The following is an 18,873-nucleotide window of genomic DNA, read 5'->3' on the forward strand; positions in this document are numbered from 1 at the left end:
AAAGAGAGATTTTTGTGGTAAATTTCTCCAATTTTTTTAAATTGAGTTAAAAAATTAAAATGATTAAAAAAACAAAACATTGTGAGTAAAACTTAGTTCTTGGGCCACCACTTAGTTCTTGTGCATATTCATCCATCCATTCAACAAATATTTATTGAGGGACTTCCAGCCAAGATGGAGGCATAGGTAGAAACACTGTGCCTCCTTGTTGTACAACCAAGTTTAAAGACAACAAAGTTTTAGTAACAAAAACACAACCAAACAGACAGAAAATTGAACTTCCGTACAGAAAATTGTACAGAAGTCTGACAACAAGGAACCATTCAACCAGACCAGTAAAAGGGGCAGAGTCAGCAGCTGGCAGAGTGGGGTTGCGCAGGAAAAAGTGGCCAGACCGACCCAGGTGCACAGGCAGCGNAACAAAGTTTTAGTAACAAAAACACAACCAAAACAGACAGAAAATTGAACTTCCGTACAGAAAATTGTACAGAAGTCTGACAACAAGGAACCATTCAACCAGACCAGTAAAAGGGGCAGAGTCAGCAGCTGGCAGAGTGGGGTTGCACAGGAAAAAGTGGCCAGACCGACCCAGGTGCACAGGCAGCGGTTGGCGGATCCCAGGCATGGGGTGGCAACGGGTGGACCCAATGAGGGCATAAGGCGGCTGGCTGACTGCGGTCACATTCATGCGCAGATAAACCAGGCAAAGGAGCAAGCAGTGAGATAGACCTTGCAACCCAGGGCCCCAGGGCCCCATCGCCGGGAATTAAAGCCTAAAGCACCAATCGAAAAAACTTTTGGGGGCTGAGGTGCTGGGAGAGGCTCCCGGGCTCACAGAGAGTTTGTTGGAGAGACCCACAGGATCCTGGAGGGCGCACAAGCCCACACATCCGGGAACCAGCACCAGAAGGGTCCAATTTGCTTGTGGGAAGCAGCAGAGGGGACCAAAATCCAAGAGAGAGTGTGGAACAAGAACCACTGCCCGTCTCTGACCCCGCCCCCACATACAACCCAGCGACTGGGTGGCCCCGCCCTGGTGAACACCTAAAGTTCTGCACCTCATACATAACAGGCGCAAACAGACCAAAATATGGCTCAAACAAACAGATCAAAGCCCCAGAGTCAATACTTCTAAGTGACCAAGAGATAGCCAACCTATCAGATGCACAATTCAAAACCCTGGTGATCAGGATGCTCACAGAACTGGTTATTTTACTCACAAATTAGAAAAACAAATGAAGGCTAAACTAAGTGAAATAAAAGGAAATGCACAGGAAACCAATAGTGATGGGAAGGAAACTGGGACTCAAATCAATGGAGTGGACCAGAAGGAAGAAAAAAAGACCAAATAGAAAAGAATTAAGAAACAAGAATTCAAAAAAAATGAAGACAGGCTTAGGAACCTTCAGGACATCTTTAAACATTCCAACATCCGAATTATAGTGGTCCCAGAAGGGGACGAAGAAGGGGAAGAAGGGGACGAAGGGGAAGAAGAAGAGCAACAAGTGGAAAACTTATTTGAACAAATAATAAAGGAAAACTTCCCCAGTCTGGCAAAGGAAATAGACTTCTAGGAAGTCCAGGAAGCTCAGAGAGTTCCAAAGAAGTTGGACCCAAGAAGGAACACACCAAGGCACATCATCATTACATTAGCCAAGATTAAAATGAAGGAGATAATTCTAGAAGCAGTGAGAGATAAGGGGACAGTCACCTACAAAGGAGTGCCCATCAGATTGTCAGCAGATCTCTCAAAAGAGACCTTACAGGCAAGAAGGAGCTGGAAAGACGTATTCCAAGTCATGAAATCCAAAGACCTACATTCAAGATTGCTCTATCCAGCAAAGCTTTCATTTAGAATGGAAAGACAGATAAAGTGCTTCTCAGATAAGGTCAAATTCAAGGAGTTCATCATCACCAAGCCCTTATTATATGAAATATCAAAGGGACTTACCTAAGAAAAAGAAGATAAAAAATGTGAACAGTGAAAGGACAGCAAACTCACAGTTATTAACAACCACACCTAAAACAAAAGCAAACTAAGACAGCTAGATCAGCAGTGGAACCATAGAAACGGAGATCACATGGAGGGTTAGCAACAGGAGAGTGGGAGGAGGAGAAGGGGGAGAAGGCACAGAAAATAGCATAGATGGTAGGTAGAAAATAGATAGGGGGAAGGCAAGAATGCTATGGGAAATACAGAATCTAAAGAACTTGTGACAGGTGGTCTTAAACTAAAGGGGGGGATGGTGGGGGAGGGGGTGTGTGGGGGGAGGGGAATGAAAGGGAGGAAATGGGACAACTATAATGGCATAATCAATAATATATATATATATAATAAAAATTTAAAAAGAAAAAAACAAATATTTATTGAGGGCCTACTATGAGTCAGGCACAGTAAACAAAGATCTTTGCCCTATGGACATATCTTCTAACAGTGAGAGAACAAACCTAAACAATAAGCATAAAATTATTTAATATGTTAGAAGATATATTCTTTTTTAATATTTTATTTCTTTATTTTTAGAGAGAGAGGAAGGGGAGGAGAAAGTGGGAGAGAAACATAAATGTCTGGTTGCCTCTCATGTATCCCCTACTGGGGACCTGGCCTGCAACCCAGGCATGTGCCCTGACTGGGAATTGAACCAGTGACCCTTTGCTTCACAGGCCCATGCTCAATCCACTGAGCTTCACCAGCCAGGACAGAAGATAATATTCTATGAAGAAAAAATAGAGCAGGATAAAGGAGGATCAGGAGTGTAAAAGGGATGGGGCAGGTTGCAGTAATAAAAGGGTGATCCAAGTAAGCCTCATTGAAAAGGTGACATTTGATCAGAGTTGAAGGAGGTGAGGGAGGGGTAAGAGCATTCCATCCATGCCTACACAACAACCGGCGCAAAACCCTAAGGAGGAAGTGTTTTCAAGAAAGAGAAAGGAGGCCACTGTGGGTAGAGCTGTGTTAGCTGTAGGAGAGGAGAGGGAGGTGAGGTCAGAGAGCTATCAGACCAGATCACATATGGCCTTATAGACCATTCTATGGACTTGTTTTACTCTGAGTAAAGCAGGAAGTAATTTCAAAGTTTATGGCTGGAAGAGTGACGATCTGTCTTATGTTCTTAAAAAGACTCTGACTAATATAAACTGCAGAGCATTAAAGCGGCATTTGTCAGGAAGGCTATTGCAGTGATCCAGAAGGGTGGTGTCTTATTCCAGGGTGAAGCATTAGAGGTGATGGGAAATGGTAAGATTCTGTGAGCATCTTAAAGACAGAACCCACACAGAATTTCCTAGTGTATGAAAAAAGTTGAATCCAAACACTGAAAGGACGGAATTTCCATCAACTGAGATGGGAAAGGCTCCAGGTGAGGCAGTCTGGGGCAGGGGAATAGAGATTGGTTTAATTTGGAGCATGGTAACTTTGAAAAGTCCATTAGACATATAAGGGCAAGATAAATAAGCTGTTGGATATTCAAGTCTGGAGTTTAGAAGTCTAGGATGGAGATAGGAATTTGGAAGTCATTGGCATATTAATAGTACTTTGTACCACGAGACTGAATGAGATCGTCAGGAGTGTATATATTGAGAAGAGTAAAGATTCAACCACTGAGTCCTGGGGGCACTCTAAGAAGAGACAAAAGGTGAAATCAGCAAAGGTAACTGAAGAAAACTGGAAAATAAGTAAAGAAAGTATATTAAGGAGGAGGGACAGCTGGTCAAAGGCCATTTATGGGTCAAATAATGTGATGCACAGGGCATCTTTCCATAATCTCCTCTGCCAAACAGACCTCACTGATTCCATTTATTGGATCTTCTCTCCAGTACAGAGCGCCTCCATAGTTTCCTTTTCTTATGGCTCATCTCCCTTATGACTTAGGATGCTCTATTAGCTTAAATAGCGCAGTTGTAAAGATGAAAAGACCCATAGTTTTCCAGCGGAATTCATCCTCTCACCACCTTTAGGTAGATCTGAAGTCAGTAAAGGTGAGAGCGGCAACTCCTTTCCCTCAGTATCCAGTTTATCAACTGTCAGAATTGGAAGCGACTTCAGAGAGCTACCTACAGTAAAGCCAACAAGGAAACAGTGTCTTTTCCGTGTCAGTTCACCTAACAGTGATTCCATTATCTGTCAGTGCAATGGGCGTCCCTCCCCCCGCGGGAAAGAAAAAAGGGGGAGAAGGGAGGAAGGAAAACGCTGAATCGCGGAGCATCGACTCGGATGTCCGGCTTCTGAGCCACCGCGAAGCAGAAAAGCCGCCGCGATCCACCTCGCGCGGAGCCTGCCCCTCAGCTCCGCCGAGACGCAGGCGCGCTGCGGCCACCCGGCGGGGGCCTTCCCTGCGCCGGCGCCGGTCTCCTCCAGGTCCTCTCCGTGCTCCGGAACATGGCGGCCCCCATGGTGCTCCCGGGCCTGGCTCTGCTGCGGGCGGCCCCTGGGCGGCTGGTGCAAGGAGGAATCCGGGTGCTGCTGCGGCTACCACTCGAAGGAAAGACCCCCGGTCCAGAGCGCAACTTCAGCCTCTCTCACTGTCGGGTGAGGGCCAGGTTTGGGTGTCGGGACACTGGACTCTGATGGGGTCCTTTATGCCCGAGTCTCATTTCTGGGGGCGCGTTGAAACGTAGCGGGCTCTCCTGGACTGGTGGTAGGCCTGGAGACCCAGGGACCTCTGCGTGAAGACTCGCTCATCCTCCCTGTTTGGCCACCAGAGCACGGTCGTCGTGGAGCGCTGGTGGAAGGTGCCGCTGGCCGGGGAGGGACGGAAACCGCGCTTGCACAGGCGACACCGCGTCTACAAGGTGGTGGAGGACACAAAACACCGGCCCAAAGAGAACCTAGAGCTCATCCTCACGCAGTCGGTAAAGGGTAAGGCTCGGGCACAGGTACTTCAATCTCAGGCTGGTTCTGCGTCGCACCACTTTTTCCTGCCCTTTCCCCGCAGCTGTTTGTTGCCTTTTCCTACTTTGTGGGAAAAAATCAGCTCTATATTTGAGAAGAAAAAGCCATAAGTAAAACGGGGTACGGGTGGAATTAAAGTGCCAAAAGTATTGGGTTAAAACGGTATATGAAAGCCATTCCATCCTGTGCTTCAGCCTCTTGTGTGGAAAATTAGGAGTGCAGGAACATCATAAAGTGTGTGTGTGTGGCCGAGAGGCCTGCATGCCACAGACACGAATCTGGGATAGGACAGCCCTTCACTTTGTACAGGGAATATTAAGTTTCTAAATCAGGCCCTCAAGAAACTAATTAGAAGTCCTTTAAGTGTTCTTACTGAATATTAATATTTCTTCTAGGAAGAATAAGAAGTGAGAGAACGAGAGGAGCTTCTATCTTTGATCATCTTCTCTTGAGGTACTGACCCAGTGTCTCTGTTTGCTTTGGCAGAGCTTGGAGTCCGGGGTGACCTGGTTTCAGTGAAGAAATCAGTGGGCCGTAATCGACTGCTTCCTCAAGGACTGGCTGTATATGCGTCCCCTGAAAACAAGAAGTTATTTGAAGAGGAAAAATTGGTGAGCTCAAAGAAATGCACAGGGAGGAATAAACCCTTAAGATTTTCTCTAGCAATTTCTGTCCTTTTTATGTTTAATTTGGAAATGAAGTGGGAACTAGAACAGGAATTCAGAAAAACAGTCTGTACTTAGTATAGTAAGAGTTTACTGTTATTCATTATGGATTCACTTTTTTTTCCCCTTTCCATCTTTAACTTTCTTTTCTAGCAAAGAAAAGAAGGAAAATTAGAAAAGATCCAGACCAAGGCAGGCGAGGTGGTGAGTACAAACATAAAAAGTCTTTTATTTATTTATTATCTACAGGAGTCACCAACCTCTTCTTGAGAGGTTCATTGATTTCCTTGATGTCTCTTGATTCAGACACAAGGGTAGTGAAAAGGGGAAGATTTGTAACTTCCGTAACTGGTACTGAAACCTCCTGAGAAATCCTGACCTGTTGGATGGTCGTGATCAGTAAACTCAAGATAGTAAATGATAAGAGCGACAGGGAACAAAATGGATGAGGGTGATTGGAGAGGGCTTTTTTCCCAGATGGGATTGAATTAGGCCTTGTGGGATCCATAGGATTTGGTTAGGCCAGGAAGGTGTAAAGGTATTCTTAATATAAGAAAAAATACAAGAAAATAGTTAAAGCATGCTTTAACATAGGAAGTAGACTTAGTCTAGCTAAAGCAGAGAGGCCTTGTATAGTATAATATTAGGAAACATGTCTGGAAAGTGGATTGGGGGCAGGATTTACAAAACATATTGAATCCTCTGCTAATGAATTGATACTTTATTCTGTAAGCAAGGAAGAGTCATTAACGGGGTAGGGGTGGAATTAAAGTGCCAAAAGTATTGAGTTAAAACAGTAAATGAAAGTCATTCCATCCTGTGGTCTACAAGTGGCTGCCATTGACACAGAAACGTGGCCTGTTTCTCCTTGATTAGGAACATCTGTGTATAGGGGACATTCTCCTCTAAAGTACACAAAAACATTTTCCCACAATATCAGCCTTGACATAAGAATGTCCTTTCTCTTTTTCATTCCTTTCTCTTTTCTCAACAGTCTTGGCTGTGAGGCAGAAATTGTGCCTCTTGCTACCATGCTTCCCACTCTAACATAACCCCACCTTATAATTCCTCTCAGACAGTGAAATTTCTGAGAAGCTGTCACCTGGAGGTGGGGATGAAGAACAATGTCAAATGGGAGCTAAACCCTGAAATAGTTGCCCGCCACTTTCTCAAAAATGTGAGTGTTCCCATGTAGTACTGTACCACTGAGGGTGGAAGCTACCTCCCTGTGTTAGGAACAGGTGTGCATTTAGCTGGAGTTTAGGCAAAGTGTTTTTGGGTGGTTTGCAGGGGTGTGGGAGGCAAATGGCTAAGAACTAACGGTGGTCACATAGAATTTGAAGACAAATAAGAAGAGATGGTATCATTTATTTTCCCTCCAGCTAGAGAAAACCTGAAATGTGGCTCACAGGAGAATTTTTCTTTTGCGAATGGAGTAATTTTGGTCTTTCACCCTTTTCCTTTTTGTGAGTCCCCCTCCCTTTCTGAGAAATTAGGACTCAGTTTCTCTGCCACTATCTGTGGAGGTCTGTGCCCTCCTGTGGGATCACTGAGGATAAACTTCCCAGTTTTATTAATCTCTGTACAGGAAATTCTAGAACCCTCTTTATGAGGTTGCCTAGAGTGGCATGCACATAGACAGAGCTCCTTTTTCTGATTCTTTTTCCAGCTGGGTGTTGTGGTAGCCCCACATGCATTAAAGTTACCGGAAGAGCCTATCACACGGTGGGGCGAGTATTGGTGTGAGGTGACGGTGAGTATTTGCATACTAGCTCTTTTTTTTGACAGAGTGAAAAGCTGGGATTGGGTGCTGTTAGCTCTGATCTGCACAACTGATGTCTGGGGATTCCTGTTCTTTTATGTACAGGTAAATGGCCTTGACACTGTAAGGGTACCTATGTCTGTGGTGAACTTTGAGAGGCCCAAGACCAAAAGATATAAGCACTGGTTAGCCCGGCAAGCTGCCAGCAGAATGGCCTCCACCAGCTCCCAGACGATCTGAACCTACCTACTCTCCCTCAAAAGCAGCAAAGCAGAATCTGAGGCACAGCTGGAGCAAAGATGGGCCAGCTCTGACCAAATAATTGAATTTTAGAGAGCATATGGGGACATTGGACGAAACTGTAGATTCATGTTGAATTCATCATCTTGCCATCTTCTACTGTTATCACATCTAGCCTTGTTGGGGTAGTCCTCAGGAAGTACCAAGCTATAGATTTGATAAGCCAAATCGTAATAGACTAAAACAGTCCAGATCCTATTTCCTCTTCCTCCATTGAAATTCGTTGGAGCAAATGGAAGACCTAGCCATTATCTTTAGTACTTGGCTCATCCTTATCATCGAAAGTGAACAAACATTTATGTCTCAAGAAGAAATAAAGAAGTCGTGTTCTTTTTAGGTGTTTACTGTGCTTCAGTAGACTGGGGACAGGACATCTACATGGGATGTCCTCTTGAGCCACCAAGGTTTGCTACTAAAAAGGAAGGATAGGATACATTTCAGGCTACAGTTGCTATGGGCAAGTTACTCAATAAGCTGTAATGTCTCTGGCCCTAAAACTTGCTCTCACTAGGTATATTGATACAAGCCATCAATATAAATATGCATAATGGCCCTGGCTGGTGTGGCCAGCCTGTGAACTGAAGGGTTGGTTCGGTTCCCAGTGAGGGTACATGCCTAGGTTTGGGGCTGGGTCCCTAGTTGGGGGCACTCGAGAGGCAACTGATTGACGTTTCTCTTACACACTGATATTTCTCTCCCTCTCTCCCTTCCCCTCTCTCTAAAAATAAATAATTTTTTTAAAGTGGAACAATGAATTAATGTCTCTCTTCCTCTTTCTCAAGTCAAATAAAAAATTTTTAAACAAATAAGCACAATGGATTCTACTTTTCTATGGCAATCTGAATTAAAGCCCAAGGGTAATTGCTGGGTAAATGAAGCTGGGATGAAAGAAACCTAAAAAGGAAATTTCTCTTTTGTTTCTTGAACCAGCCACCAAGATTTCAAACCGAAGTTAAGATGGGGGGGCTGGTCATATTATGGGATGGGTGCCTTGATAAGAGATGAGAGAAGTAGTTATGCATAAGTTTGAGGTCCATTAACGGGAAAAATACCCAGCTGTTGACAAGTGAATTATGCTAGTCACTCAAAATGACCCTAAATGAGGGGTCAAGCAGTTTAAGAAGGATAAAGATGGGACATTGACTCTTGCTGTCCTTAACCAGAGCCTACAAGCTTAGCTTTTGTCAGACTGAGTCAATTAAGCTGCCACTCCCAGACAGTTAAGCACTTTCATCCACATCTCAGCTAATGAGAGGTCTGTCATCAGTGGTTGCCCTGATAACTACCCAGGCTCACACTTGCCAGAATGACGTAACTGAAGTCTAGCACTGGTATTGTTTGAAATTTGCCGTTTCTATGATCCCCATCCCTACTGAAATGGAAAGTTCACTTAATACAGCATCTTTCCACACCACCACCATCACCCTCATGAAGTCTCTGAAATTGAGCAACAGGCACCACATTCCACACAACTAATTTCAAAGTGTTTAGATACTTGCCATAGGCCCTGGCTGGTGCGGCTCAGTGGCTTGAATGCTGGCCGGCGAGCCAAAGGGTCTCTGGTTCAATTCCCAGTAGGGCACACTCCTGGGTTATGGGCCAGGTCCCCAGCAGGGGGTATGTTAGAGGCAACCACATATTGATGTTTCTCTCCGTCTCTAAAAAAAAATCTTAAAAAAAATGACAAGGTCTTCCTGTTAAAAAATAATAATACTTGCCATAAGGTAGATATTTGCATGCAGGAAGTTTATTGAGAATTTTCTGGATCAACACTTGTCTGAGAGAGAAGGAAGCAGGACTGGGTAGAGGAAGAAGTTGAGCTGATAGTCTCAAAAATTTCAATCAATCCCACAAGGTCAAACTAGGATGGATGGCTGTGCAGAAATGTGTATCCTGGTGAAACAAATGGCCAGACCAATATACCCCAGATTGATGGGAAAGGGGCATGACCTAGAGTGAGGTGACTGACTTCAGGCAAAGCTAGTTCCCAAAGGGAAAGTCAGATGAGAGCTATCAGTATTCTCAGCAGCGTGAGTAATGAGTGCTTCAGTCCGGAAGGGAGGCTTCTGAGCAGCACACCACAGTCTCCACTACAGTCCACCTCTTGCACTATTCCAGTCTATTTGCTTTATAAGTTCTAAAATGATCCATCCCTTCAGGATTCTGATGGGCCCTGTTTTCTGGAAAAACTTAAAAGATAAAGATCTGAAGCCCTGGCTGGTGTAGCTCAGTGGATTGAGCGCAGGCCTGCGAACCAAAAGATCGCGGATCAATTCCCAGTCAGGGCACACGCCTGGATTGCAGGCCAGTTCCCAGCAAGGGACACACGAGAGGCAACCATACATTGATATTTCTCTCCTCCTTTCTCCTTCCCTTCACCTCTAAAGATAAATAAGATCTTTTAAAAAATACTTTTTAAAAAAGATAAAAGTCTGAGCCACACCACAGACAGCCTCTGCTGTTGTAGTTTGTCTTAAACCTGCAATTGGTACTCATCATCTCCCTCCTAAACTACCCATTCTAGATTCTTACCCACAGCCCTTCAACTTGCACTTCTGCTGGTCCAAATAGGTTACATAGTAAGGTAGCCAGTCATCAGGCCTCTCTCAGGCCATGACTGTAGTTGTCCATTTATCATCAAAATGAGGCAAAGGAGAAGCAATACATACCTAAGTGGATGGCCTGGATGCCAAATAGTGTCCTTCCCTGTCCCCAGTGTGTAACAGCAGCCTTACCTCCTGATTTTCATGGTCAGTTCTGCCAACATAGTGATTTCTTTCTTTACCTGCTTGTCTTCTTGGTAGTGATCTGAAGTAATCAGGTGGCAACCATAGCTTGAAGTTTAGTGAGACTCTGGGTGTGTCCAGAGATATTTCGCTTCTGGGAATTAGGACTTAGAAGTCCTCAGAGCCCAGAGTTGGGATAGGAGGCAGTTTCCCCAGCTGGGTCGCTGGGACTGATGGCACTGGGGGACTTTGCTTATGTCCACTTGTTTCCCAGACCCATATATTTCACTTAGGAACATAGCAGTATGGGATGGCTATTGATCCAGGGCGTATACTGCATCTGGGAGCATGGTTCCTCCTCTTTACAGGGTATCATCGAGGTGGTGCCTCAGCTGTGCCTTCGTCAGTCTGTTCCATCACTCTAGGTGGTATGGTATTTGATCAGACCAGTAGATCCAATGGTTATGTACCCAGTGCTGTGCCTCCTTGATATAGTGTGGGTCTTGTGGTCCAATGCAATGTTATACAAGATCTCATGCTAATGGATCAAATATTCTGTAAGCCTTTGGCAGACAGGAAAGACAAACACACCCCCCTAATATATATCAATTCCAGTTAAGATGGAACACTGCCTCTTCCAGGGTGGCAGGGATTCAATATAATCAACCACCAGCCAGATGGTTTCTTTGGGGGAGTAGTGACATCAGGAGCTTAGTGTTGGTTTCTATTGCTGAGAAGCTGGATATTCACAGCGACTGTCGCTTGATCACCCTTATTGAGTCCTTGATGTTGGGCTCATGCATGGCTTTCACCATAGCTCCTCCGTTCATCCGCCCATTTTCCCATCTTTGGGGTGCCAGTGACAGAGACTGGCTAGTATCGACTGGCTAAGTCATTCAGTCTAGTTGGTGGTTTAGTGTCTCCTGTGGTGGATGTTCTCTGGTGGGCATTAACATGCAGTGTAAAGATCACACTTTGTACCCATTCTTAGGTAAATTAAATACCTTTTTCTCAAACATCCTTGTCTTCAGATTTCCAATTGTTCTAACAGACTCCTGAACAACTAGCAGAGCCATTCACCATTGCCCATGAGTCTGCATTCTTTCTTCAGGCAAGTGTGCTGCCTGAAGCTCTACCTATTGGGAAGATTCAGGGCCACTTCTACATGGGGCCATAGTACCTCCAGTCTATTTTCAGCTTACTTCCACCTTATGAGACAACCTGTACATTAACCAAGCCCAGCCTTTTTCCTCTTGTCATCTGATAAGGGATTGCCTCTGCTCCGTGTGGTGATAGATATGAACTGAAGGAGAAGCACTGGGACAACAGTGGTGGGTGACAGGGGCCTGGCCACCTGCTTATGCAGCTTGTTTGTGTCTTCCAGCTCTGCTTGTGCCCAATTCTATATGTATCATTTTCATCTTATGAAGGACTGCTGAGGGACCCATCCACCCAAGCTTATGACATGTGAGTCGGACAGAACCCAGGTTATAATAGGCATTTCTGGCTACATGATCACATTACGCCCCAAGCACTTGATACATGGCCAAGCACTTTTTCTCAACTAGGACAAAGTAACATAACAGCTTCAGTCTTTTGAAAGGTGTAATACTCTTTCAGATGGCATGGCCTTATTCTAGAACCACTGGGGTCTGTGTGTGACTTCATATTAAAGCTTTCTTTAAACAGCATGTGGCATGTCCCATCACTGACATCTTCAGTTGAATAGGTGTGCCATTTGTACCACAGTCTGGACCTGCTGCAGAGCCATTGCTTGCTCTGAGTCTCACTCAAAGTTGTCAATCTTTTGTGTCCCCAATATATGTGTCAGTGCCATATTCCCAAGTGTGGAATATGCTATTTGTAGACCTGAAAGAGGTTTACCAAGCATTGTCTTCCCTTAGTAGTGAATTATGAGGTGTCCCCTTTACTTTGGAGGAAGTGTCATGGCATGGTCCAGACCACTGGACCTCTAAAAACTTCACTAAATATTTGGAGTTTATGTACTACTATTTGAACAATGTTTATCTTGCCAAGGCCTCCAATGTACTTGCCTCTTCTTGCTCATTCTGTGCAATTAGCATGATTTCATCAATATAGTAATGTGGTATTTTATGAAAGTCCAGATGATCAAAGTTGCTTCAGATTATACTGTGACAGAGAGCAGGAGAATTTATACGGCCCAGGCACAGGACTGTAAATGTGTATTATTGTTTATCTCAATAGTGAAAGCAAATTTTTTATAAATTTTTATCTATCTTTAGAGGGGAAGGGAAGGAGAGAAACATCAATGTGTGGTTGCCTCTCGTGCATCCCCTGCTGGGAACTGGCCTGCAACCCAGGCGTGTGCCCTAACTGGGAATAGAACCGCAATCCTTTGGTTTGCAGGCCTGTGCTCAATCCACTGAACTACACCAGCCAGGCTAAAAGCAAAATTTTTTAAAGATTTTATTTTTAGGGGAAGGAAAGGAGAAAGAGGGGGAGAGAAACATCAATGCATGGTTGCCTCTCATATGGTCCCCACTGGGGACCTGGCCTGCAACCCAGCCATGTGCCCTGACTGGGAATAAAACCAGCAACCCTTTGATTTGCAGTCCACACTCAATCCATTGAGCTACAACAGCCAGGCAAAAGCAAATTTTTTTATTCTTTCTATATTGCTCAGATTAACGGCCACCAACTATGTAACTGAGCCTTCATTAACCTGCTCTAGCGAAGCTATCACAGTTGACACAGCAGATACAACTGAAGCTACTTGTTGATTGAGATTGCTATAATCCACTGTTATTTTCCAGGAACTGTATGGTTTTAGCAGGGGCCATGGCACTATGGTGGGGACCACCATCTCTGCTTCCTTTAGGTCTTAAAGGGCCACTAATTTGATATTTTTATTTATTATCTTGGCATGAGATGGTGGAGGTAGTTTCAGGAGCATCATGTTGGCCTTTCTTGGTATGATATCTCTTTATCAGGGTTAATGTAGAAGCCAAATATTAAATATGTCCATTTCAATTATCCATTGAGGACTCAGTGCAATGACCACTATATTGGACCTGTGAACCCAGTAGACCCACTGAGAGCCTCATCTAGGACTGGAATACACTTGTTAGGTAGCCCCAATGCACTACTACTCTTAAAAAGGGCCATGACGATGCTTCAGATCAGTGAGCATTAATGTCATGTAGGACCCTATATCCAGCCATTCTTAAAATGGTTGAATATCATTACTCTTTTTTAAAAGATTTTTTTCCTTTTTTAAAATTTGACTGTATCTTTTACATTACCATTTTGTCCCTGTACACCCCCTACCTCCCACAATCACCACACTGTTGTTCATGTCCATTTTCCTTTTTGCTCAATCCTTCCACCCCCTAAAGTCACTCCCCCTTAGCTGTCATCTGCTCTCCATCTATGAGTCTGTCTCTTTTGTTTGTTCAGTTTGTTCATTAGATTCCACATAAGAGTGAAATCATATGGTGTGTGTCTTTCTCTTACTGCTTATTTCACTTAGCATAATGTTCTCCAGGTTCATCCATACTATTGCAAAGGGTAAAATGTTCTTTTTATGGCTGAGTAGTATTCCATTGTGTAAATGTCCCATAGTTGTTTTATCCACTCATCTACTTATGGACACTTGGGCTGAATCTTGGCGAGTGTAAATAACACTGCAATGAATGAACATAGAGGTATTTACGTTCTTTTAAATTAGTGTTTTTGGGTTGTTCCAGAAGTATGACTTTATCTTTTAGAGAGAGTGGAGGGGAGGGAGAAAGAGAGGGAGAGAAACATTAACGTGTGAAAGAAACATCAGTCAGTTGTTTCTGCATGGTCCCACATGGGGACCTGGCCCACCACCCAGGCACGTGCTCTGATTGGGAATCAAACTGGTGACTTTTCAGTTCACAGGTCAGTGCTCAACCCTGAGCCACACCAGCCAGGGTGAATATTATTATTCTTTCTGCATTGTATATTATGCAAATAAATGATCATAAATCTCTATTGAATAGGACTGAGGAATTATTACCTATACACTTGTCATGGTATCAGCGTCCTTTGTCCTGGGGACCTAAGCTTCTTTCGTCTGTTGTTTCTAGCTTAAAAAAAAAAATACTAGCTCAGGAAGACTTCCACTTCCACCTATGAAGCACAGCTACAGAAACTGCCCTTTCACTATAAACAACTATAAAAACCAGACAAAATTATAAAAGAAATGTTACAGATATTGGAAATCAGGAAGTACAGAATTTGATTAACTGAGAAAAGGGAAACTCAGTGAGCTCTAGGATTGCCTCAGTTTACTGCCTTGAGGTTGTTCCTGCACTGTGCAGTAGGGAGCAGTGCAGAGGAGGGAACCCAAATAAAGCCCACGGTCTCAGTGTGTGGAGAAGATACAGAGTTTGTGGAAGGTAAATTGGCCAGAAATTGAAAGTACAATAGTAGAAAGAGTTTTGAAGCTCTGAAGAGAGGTCCCCTCAAATCTTTGGCTGAATATTGATGTGTACATGCATGGCATGAAACTCCATAATGCTGCGGGGGGGGGGGGGGGGGACTACCAGAAAGCAGTAGGCCAAACAATTCCCAAAGCTCACACAAGAAGATTGAGAATGAGTTGTGTTCCTGACAGCCAGTGTGAATAGAGCTTACAATACCTGGAGTATCAGGTAGAGTCCGCAAAAGAACTCCGTAGTAGTGGACATTAGAATACAGGCCACCATGCAGAGCCTAAAAGCAAGCCTTGAAAAGATCAGATACCAAGTATGCCAGAACCAAGACCAACACTCATTAAAGAAATGTAACGAAATCTAGCACTGAACAACATAAAATTCCCAATGTCTGATAGCCAATAAAATATACAAAAAGAATTAAGGAAAATATTAACCAAAACCAAGAGAAACAGCCCCAGAAATTAGAGCAATGGCAGAATTAGTAGAGAGGACATTCGAACAGCTGTAAATACAGCTCATACACTTTAGATGTAAAGGCAGCTCTTTTTCAGTGCTGCCTACAAAGGCGGCAGCCGTCTCCTACTCAGCACCATTGCTGCCCTCAGACCCCTCATGAAATTGTCAGAAAGAAGACCAAGAAGTTCATCCAGCACCAGTCAGACCAATATGTCAAAATTAAGCAGAACTAGAAGAAATCCGAGGCATTGACAATAGGGTAAGGAGAAGATTCAAGGTCCACATCTTAATGCCCAATGTCGGTTATGGGAACGAGAAAAAGCACATGCTGCCCAGTGGCTTTCAGAAGTTCCTGGTCTACAATGTCAAGGAGCGTTAAGTACTGATGATGTGCAACAAATCTTACTATGCCGAGCTTATTCACAATGTCTCCTCAAAGAACTGCAAAGTCATTGTGGACAGAGCAACCCAGCTGGCCATCAGAGTTATTAATCCCAATGCCAGGCTGTACAGAGAAAAAATTAATAGACAGATTGTGTACACACTCTATTTGTGTAAATAAAACCATACTATACTGCCCACCCCCCCAAAAAATGTAGACTTCCAGTCAAGAAAACAGCATAGGTAAACACAGCTTGCCTCTTCATACAACCACATCAAATTACAACTAAACAATAGAACAACCATCACTCGGAACCATCAAAAATTGACACATGCCAGGGCCCATGCCTGGGTTGCAGGCCAGTTCCCAGCAGGGGACTCATGAGAGGCAACCATACATTGATATTTCTCTCCTTCTCTCCTTCCCTTCCCCTCTAAAGATAAATAAATAAAATTTTTTTAAAAATTGAGCTGAAAGAAGTCTGAAAACTACAGAATTAAAGAAACCACATCCATCCAGACCGGTAGGAGGGGCAGAGATGCAGAATGGGCTGGTCTCATTCCACATGTGGTGGATGAAAATTCAGGAAGGGTATCTCAGGAGTGAGGAGTCCCAACACCACAGCAGGCTGCGCAGCCCTGGGTTCTGCCAAAACCCTGGGCTGGGCAATTGAGTCAGTAGAAGAAACTACTGGAGTCCAGAGGGAATTGAGTCAGTGCAAGAAACTTCAGGAGTTCCAAGCAGTTCCTCTCAAAGAACCCACACACAGCCCTGACTGGTGTAGCTCAGTGGATTGAGTGTGGGCTGCAAACCAAAGGGTCACCAGTTCAATTCCCAGTCAGGGCACATGCCTGGGTTGTGGGCCAGGTCCCCAGTATGGGGTGCTCAAGAGGCAACTACACATTGATATTTCTCTCCCTCTCTTCCCCTCTCTCTAAAAATGAATAAATAAAATCTTTTTTAAAAATTCTTAAAAAAAAAACAACCCCCACACAGCCTTACTCAGACTCACTCCCTCTGAGCTCTAGCACTAGTGTAGCAGCTTGAAAGGCCCCAGTGGCATACAGGGAGGAACTGAAGTTTCTGGCATTAAGGTGAAAGCAGTGGTGGGGGGGGGGGGGCGCTGGAGAGACAGCTTTCTCGCAGACAGGCAGAGAGAAAGATAGGCAGAGCCCATAATCCCTTTTCTGAGCCCTTCCCCCACAGAGCCACAGAGTTGGCAGGCTGGTGTCATATCTGAAACTCCACCAACCTTGCTAACACTGTTTGTCCCATCCTGGAATTCCCTGAGACTCCATCTCACACAACTCACAGGCCCACCCTAACTATTAACCAAGACTTTTCCATATGAATGGCTGGTCTTGACTCATGCTTCACAGCTTCCTGAGTGCTATCAAACAAGCAACAGCTGGCCTCCATGAGCCCCTAGTCCCCCTCCCCCATACCTCTTGTAAAGTGGACCCAGGCCCAGCACTAGCAGCAACCAGCCTAGATTCACAGCTTGGCTTCACCTGGGAATCTCCAAACCTAGCACAAGTAGCAGCCATCTCAGGTTGCTTTATAGCTCATGCAGGGTGGTGGCCCCGGAAAACACAGATGGGGGCTGACCTTGGCCTACGCCACCTGGGAAACCCAAGAGCCTGCACACCCAGTGGATAGCTACAGACCATGCTGTAGCACCACTATACCGCCCCTGCACAGCTGATCCTCCATGGAGGGTGGAGGTTGGCAGTCAGAGGTTACAGCCAGTTTTTGCAGCTGATGGACCTGAGTAAATCCCTCCCATTGACCTGCCAACAGCAATCAAGTCTCAACTACAAGATGCGGGTGTACTCAGCCCACATGAAGGGTCTACTTCAAGCACCCACCTCAGGTGATAGGTGACCTTACAGGACACCTACTACTTTGGGACATGCTGCCAAGATAGGGAGTCATAGCAGCTCTCCCTAATACATAAAAACAAACACAAGGAGCCTGCCAAAATGAAGATACAAAGAAATATGGCCCAAATGAAATAACAGGTCAAAAGTCCAGAAAAAAACTAAACAAAATGGAGATAAAAGCAATTTATCAGATGCAGACTTCAAAACATGCGTTTTAAGGAGGCTCAAGAAACTTAGTGATAATCTCAATAGTGTAAAAAAGATCCAGTCAGAAAAAAGGATACACTAATTGAAATAAAGAACAATTTACAGGGAAACAACAGTAGACTGGATGCAGCCAAGAATCAAATCAATGATTTGGAACATAAGGAAGCAAAACCAACCAATCAGAGCAACAAAAAGAAAAAATAATTTAAAAAAAAAACCCCACGAGGATAGTATAAGCAGCCTCTGGAACAACTTCAAGCATTCCAACATTCGCATCATAGGGGTTCCAGAAGGAGAAGAGAAAGACCAAGAAATCGGAAACCTATTTGAAAAAATAATGAAAGCAAAATTCCTTAATTTTGTGAAGGAAACAGACATGCAAGTCCAGGAAGCACAGAGAGTCCTGAACAAGATGGACCCAAAAAGACCCACTCCAAGTCAAATCATAATTAAAATGCCAAAGGTTAAAGATAAAGAGAAAATCTCAAAAGTAGCAAGAGAAAAGCAGTTAGTTACCAAGAAGGGAGTTCCCATAAGACTGTCAGCTGATTTTTAAAAAGAAACTTTGCAGGTTAGGAGGGATGGGCAAGAAATATTTAAAGTGATGAAAAGAAAGGACCTACCACCAAGGTTGCTGTACCTAACAAAGCTATTATTTAGAATGGAAGGGCAGATAAAGAGCTTCCCAGACAAGGTAAAGCTAAAGGAGTTCATCATCACCAAACCATTATTATATGAAATGTTAAAGGGACTTATTTAAGAAAAAGAAGCTCAAAACTATGAATAATAAAATGGCAATAAATACATCCATCAACAATTGAATCTAGACTTTCGGCCAAGATGGAGGCGTAGGTGAAAACACTGTGCCCCCTCCCACAACTAAATTTAAAGACAACAAAGTTTTAGAAACAAAAATGCAGCCAAAACAGTGAAAATTGAACTGTACGGAAGTTCGACAACAACGACCCACTCAGCCAGACTGGTAAGGGGGGCGGAGGCAGCGGTGGAGCGGGGTTGGGCTGGAAAGAGCGTTCCCTCTGACCGACCCAGGAGCAGAGGCCGAGGTGGTTGGTGGATCCCAAGCATGGGGTGGTGACAGGCGGACCCAGTGAGAGCACAGGGCAGCTGGCTGACTGTGGTCACACATTCACACACA

General features: G+C 44.3%; 1 protein-coding gene and 1 pseudogene across 1 annotated transcript; both read left to right on the forward strand.

Moving 5' to 3' along the window:
- Window positions 1-4,324: 4,324 nt before the first annotated feature.
- Window positions 4,325-7,954, forward strand: MRPL9 (mitochondrial ribosomal protein L9). Its single transcript, XM_037060361.1, has 7 exons — window positions 4,325-4,528; window positions 4,702-4,858; window positions 5,378-5,502; window positions 5,710-5,760; window positions 6,632-6,733; window positions 7,226-7,309; window positions 7,424-7,954. The coding sequence occupies exons 1-7, from the start codon at window positions 4,379-4,381 to the stop codon at window positions 7,556-7,558; spliced, it is 804 nt and encodes a 267-aa protein (XP_036916256.1). The 5' UTR covers window positions 4,325-4,378; the 3' UTR covers window positions 7,559-7,954.
- A 5,210-nt stretch (window positions 7,955-13,164) lies between these two features.
- On the forward strand, window positions 13,165-15,824 carry LOC118996821 (60S ribosomal protein L32-like; annotated as a pseudogene).
- The last annotated feature ends 3,049 nt before the right edge of the window (window positions 15,825-18,873 follow it).

The sequence above is a fragment of the Sturnira hondurensis genome, unplaced genomic scaffold (genome assembly GCF_014824575.4).
Source record: "Sturnira hondurensis isolate 20B ecotype Veracruz unplaced genomic scaffold, ASM1482457v3 Scaffold0011744, whole genome shotgun sequence".
Lineage (NCBI taxonomy): Eukaryota > Metazoa > Chordata > Mammalia > Chiroptera > Phyllostomidae > Sturnira > Sturnira hondurensis.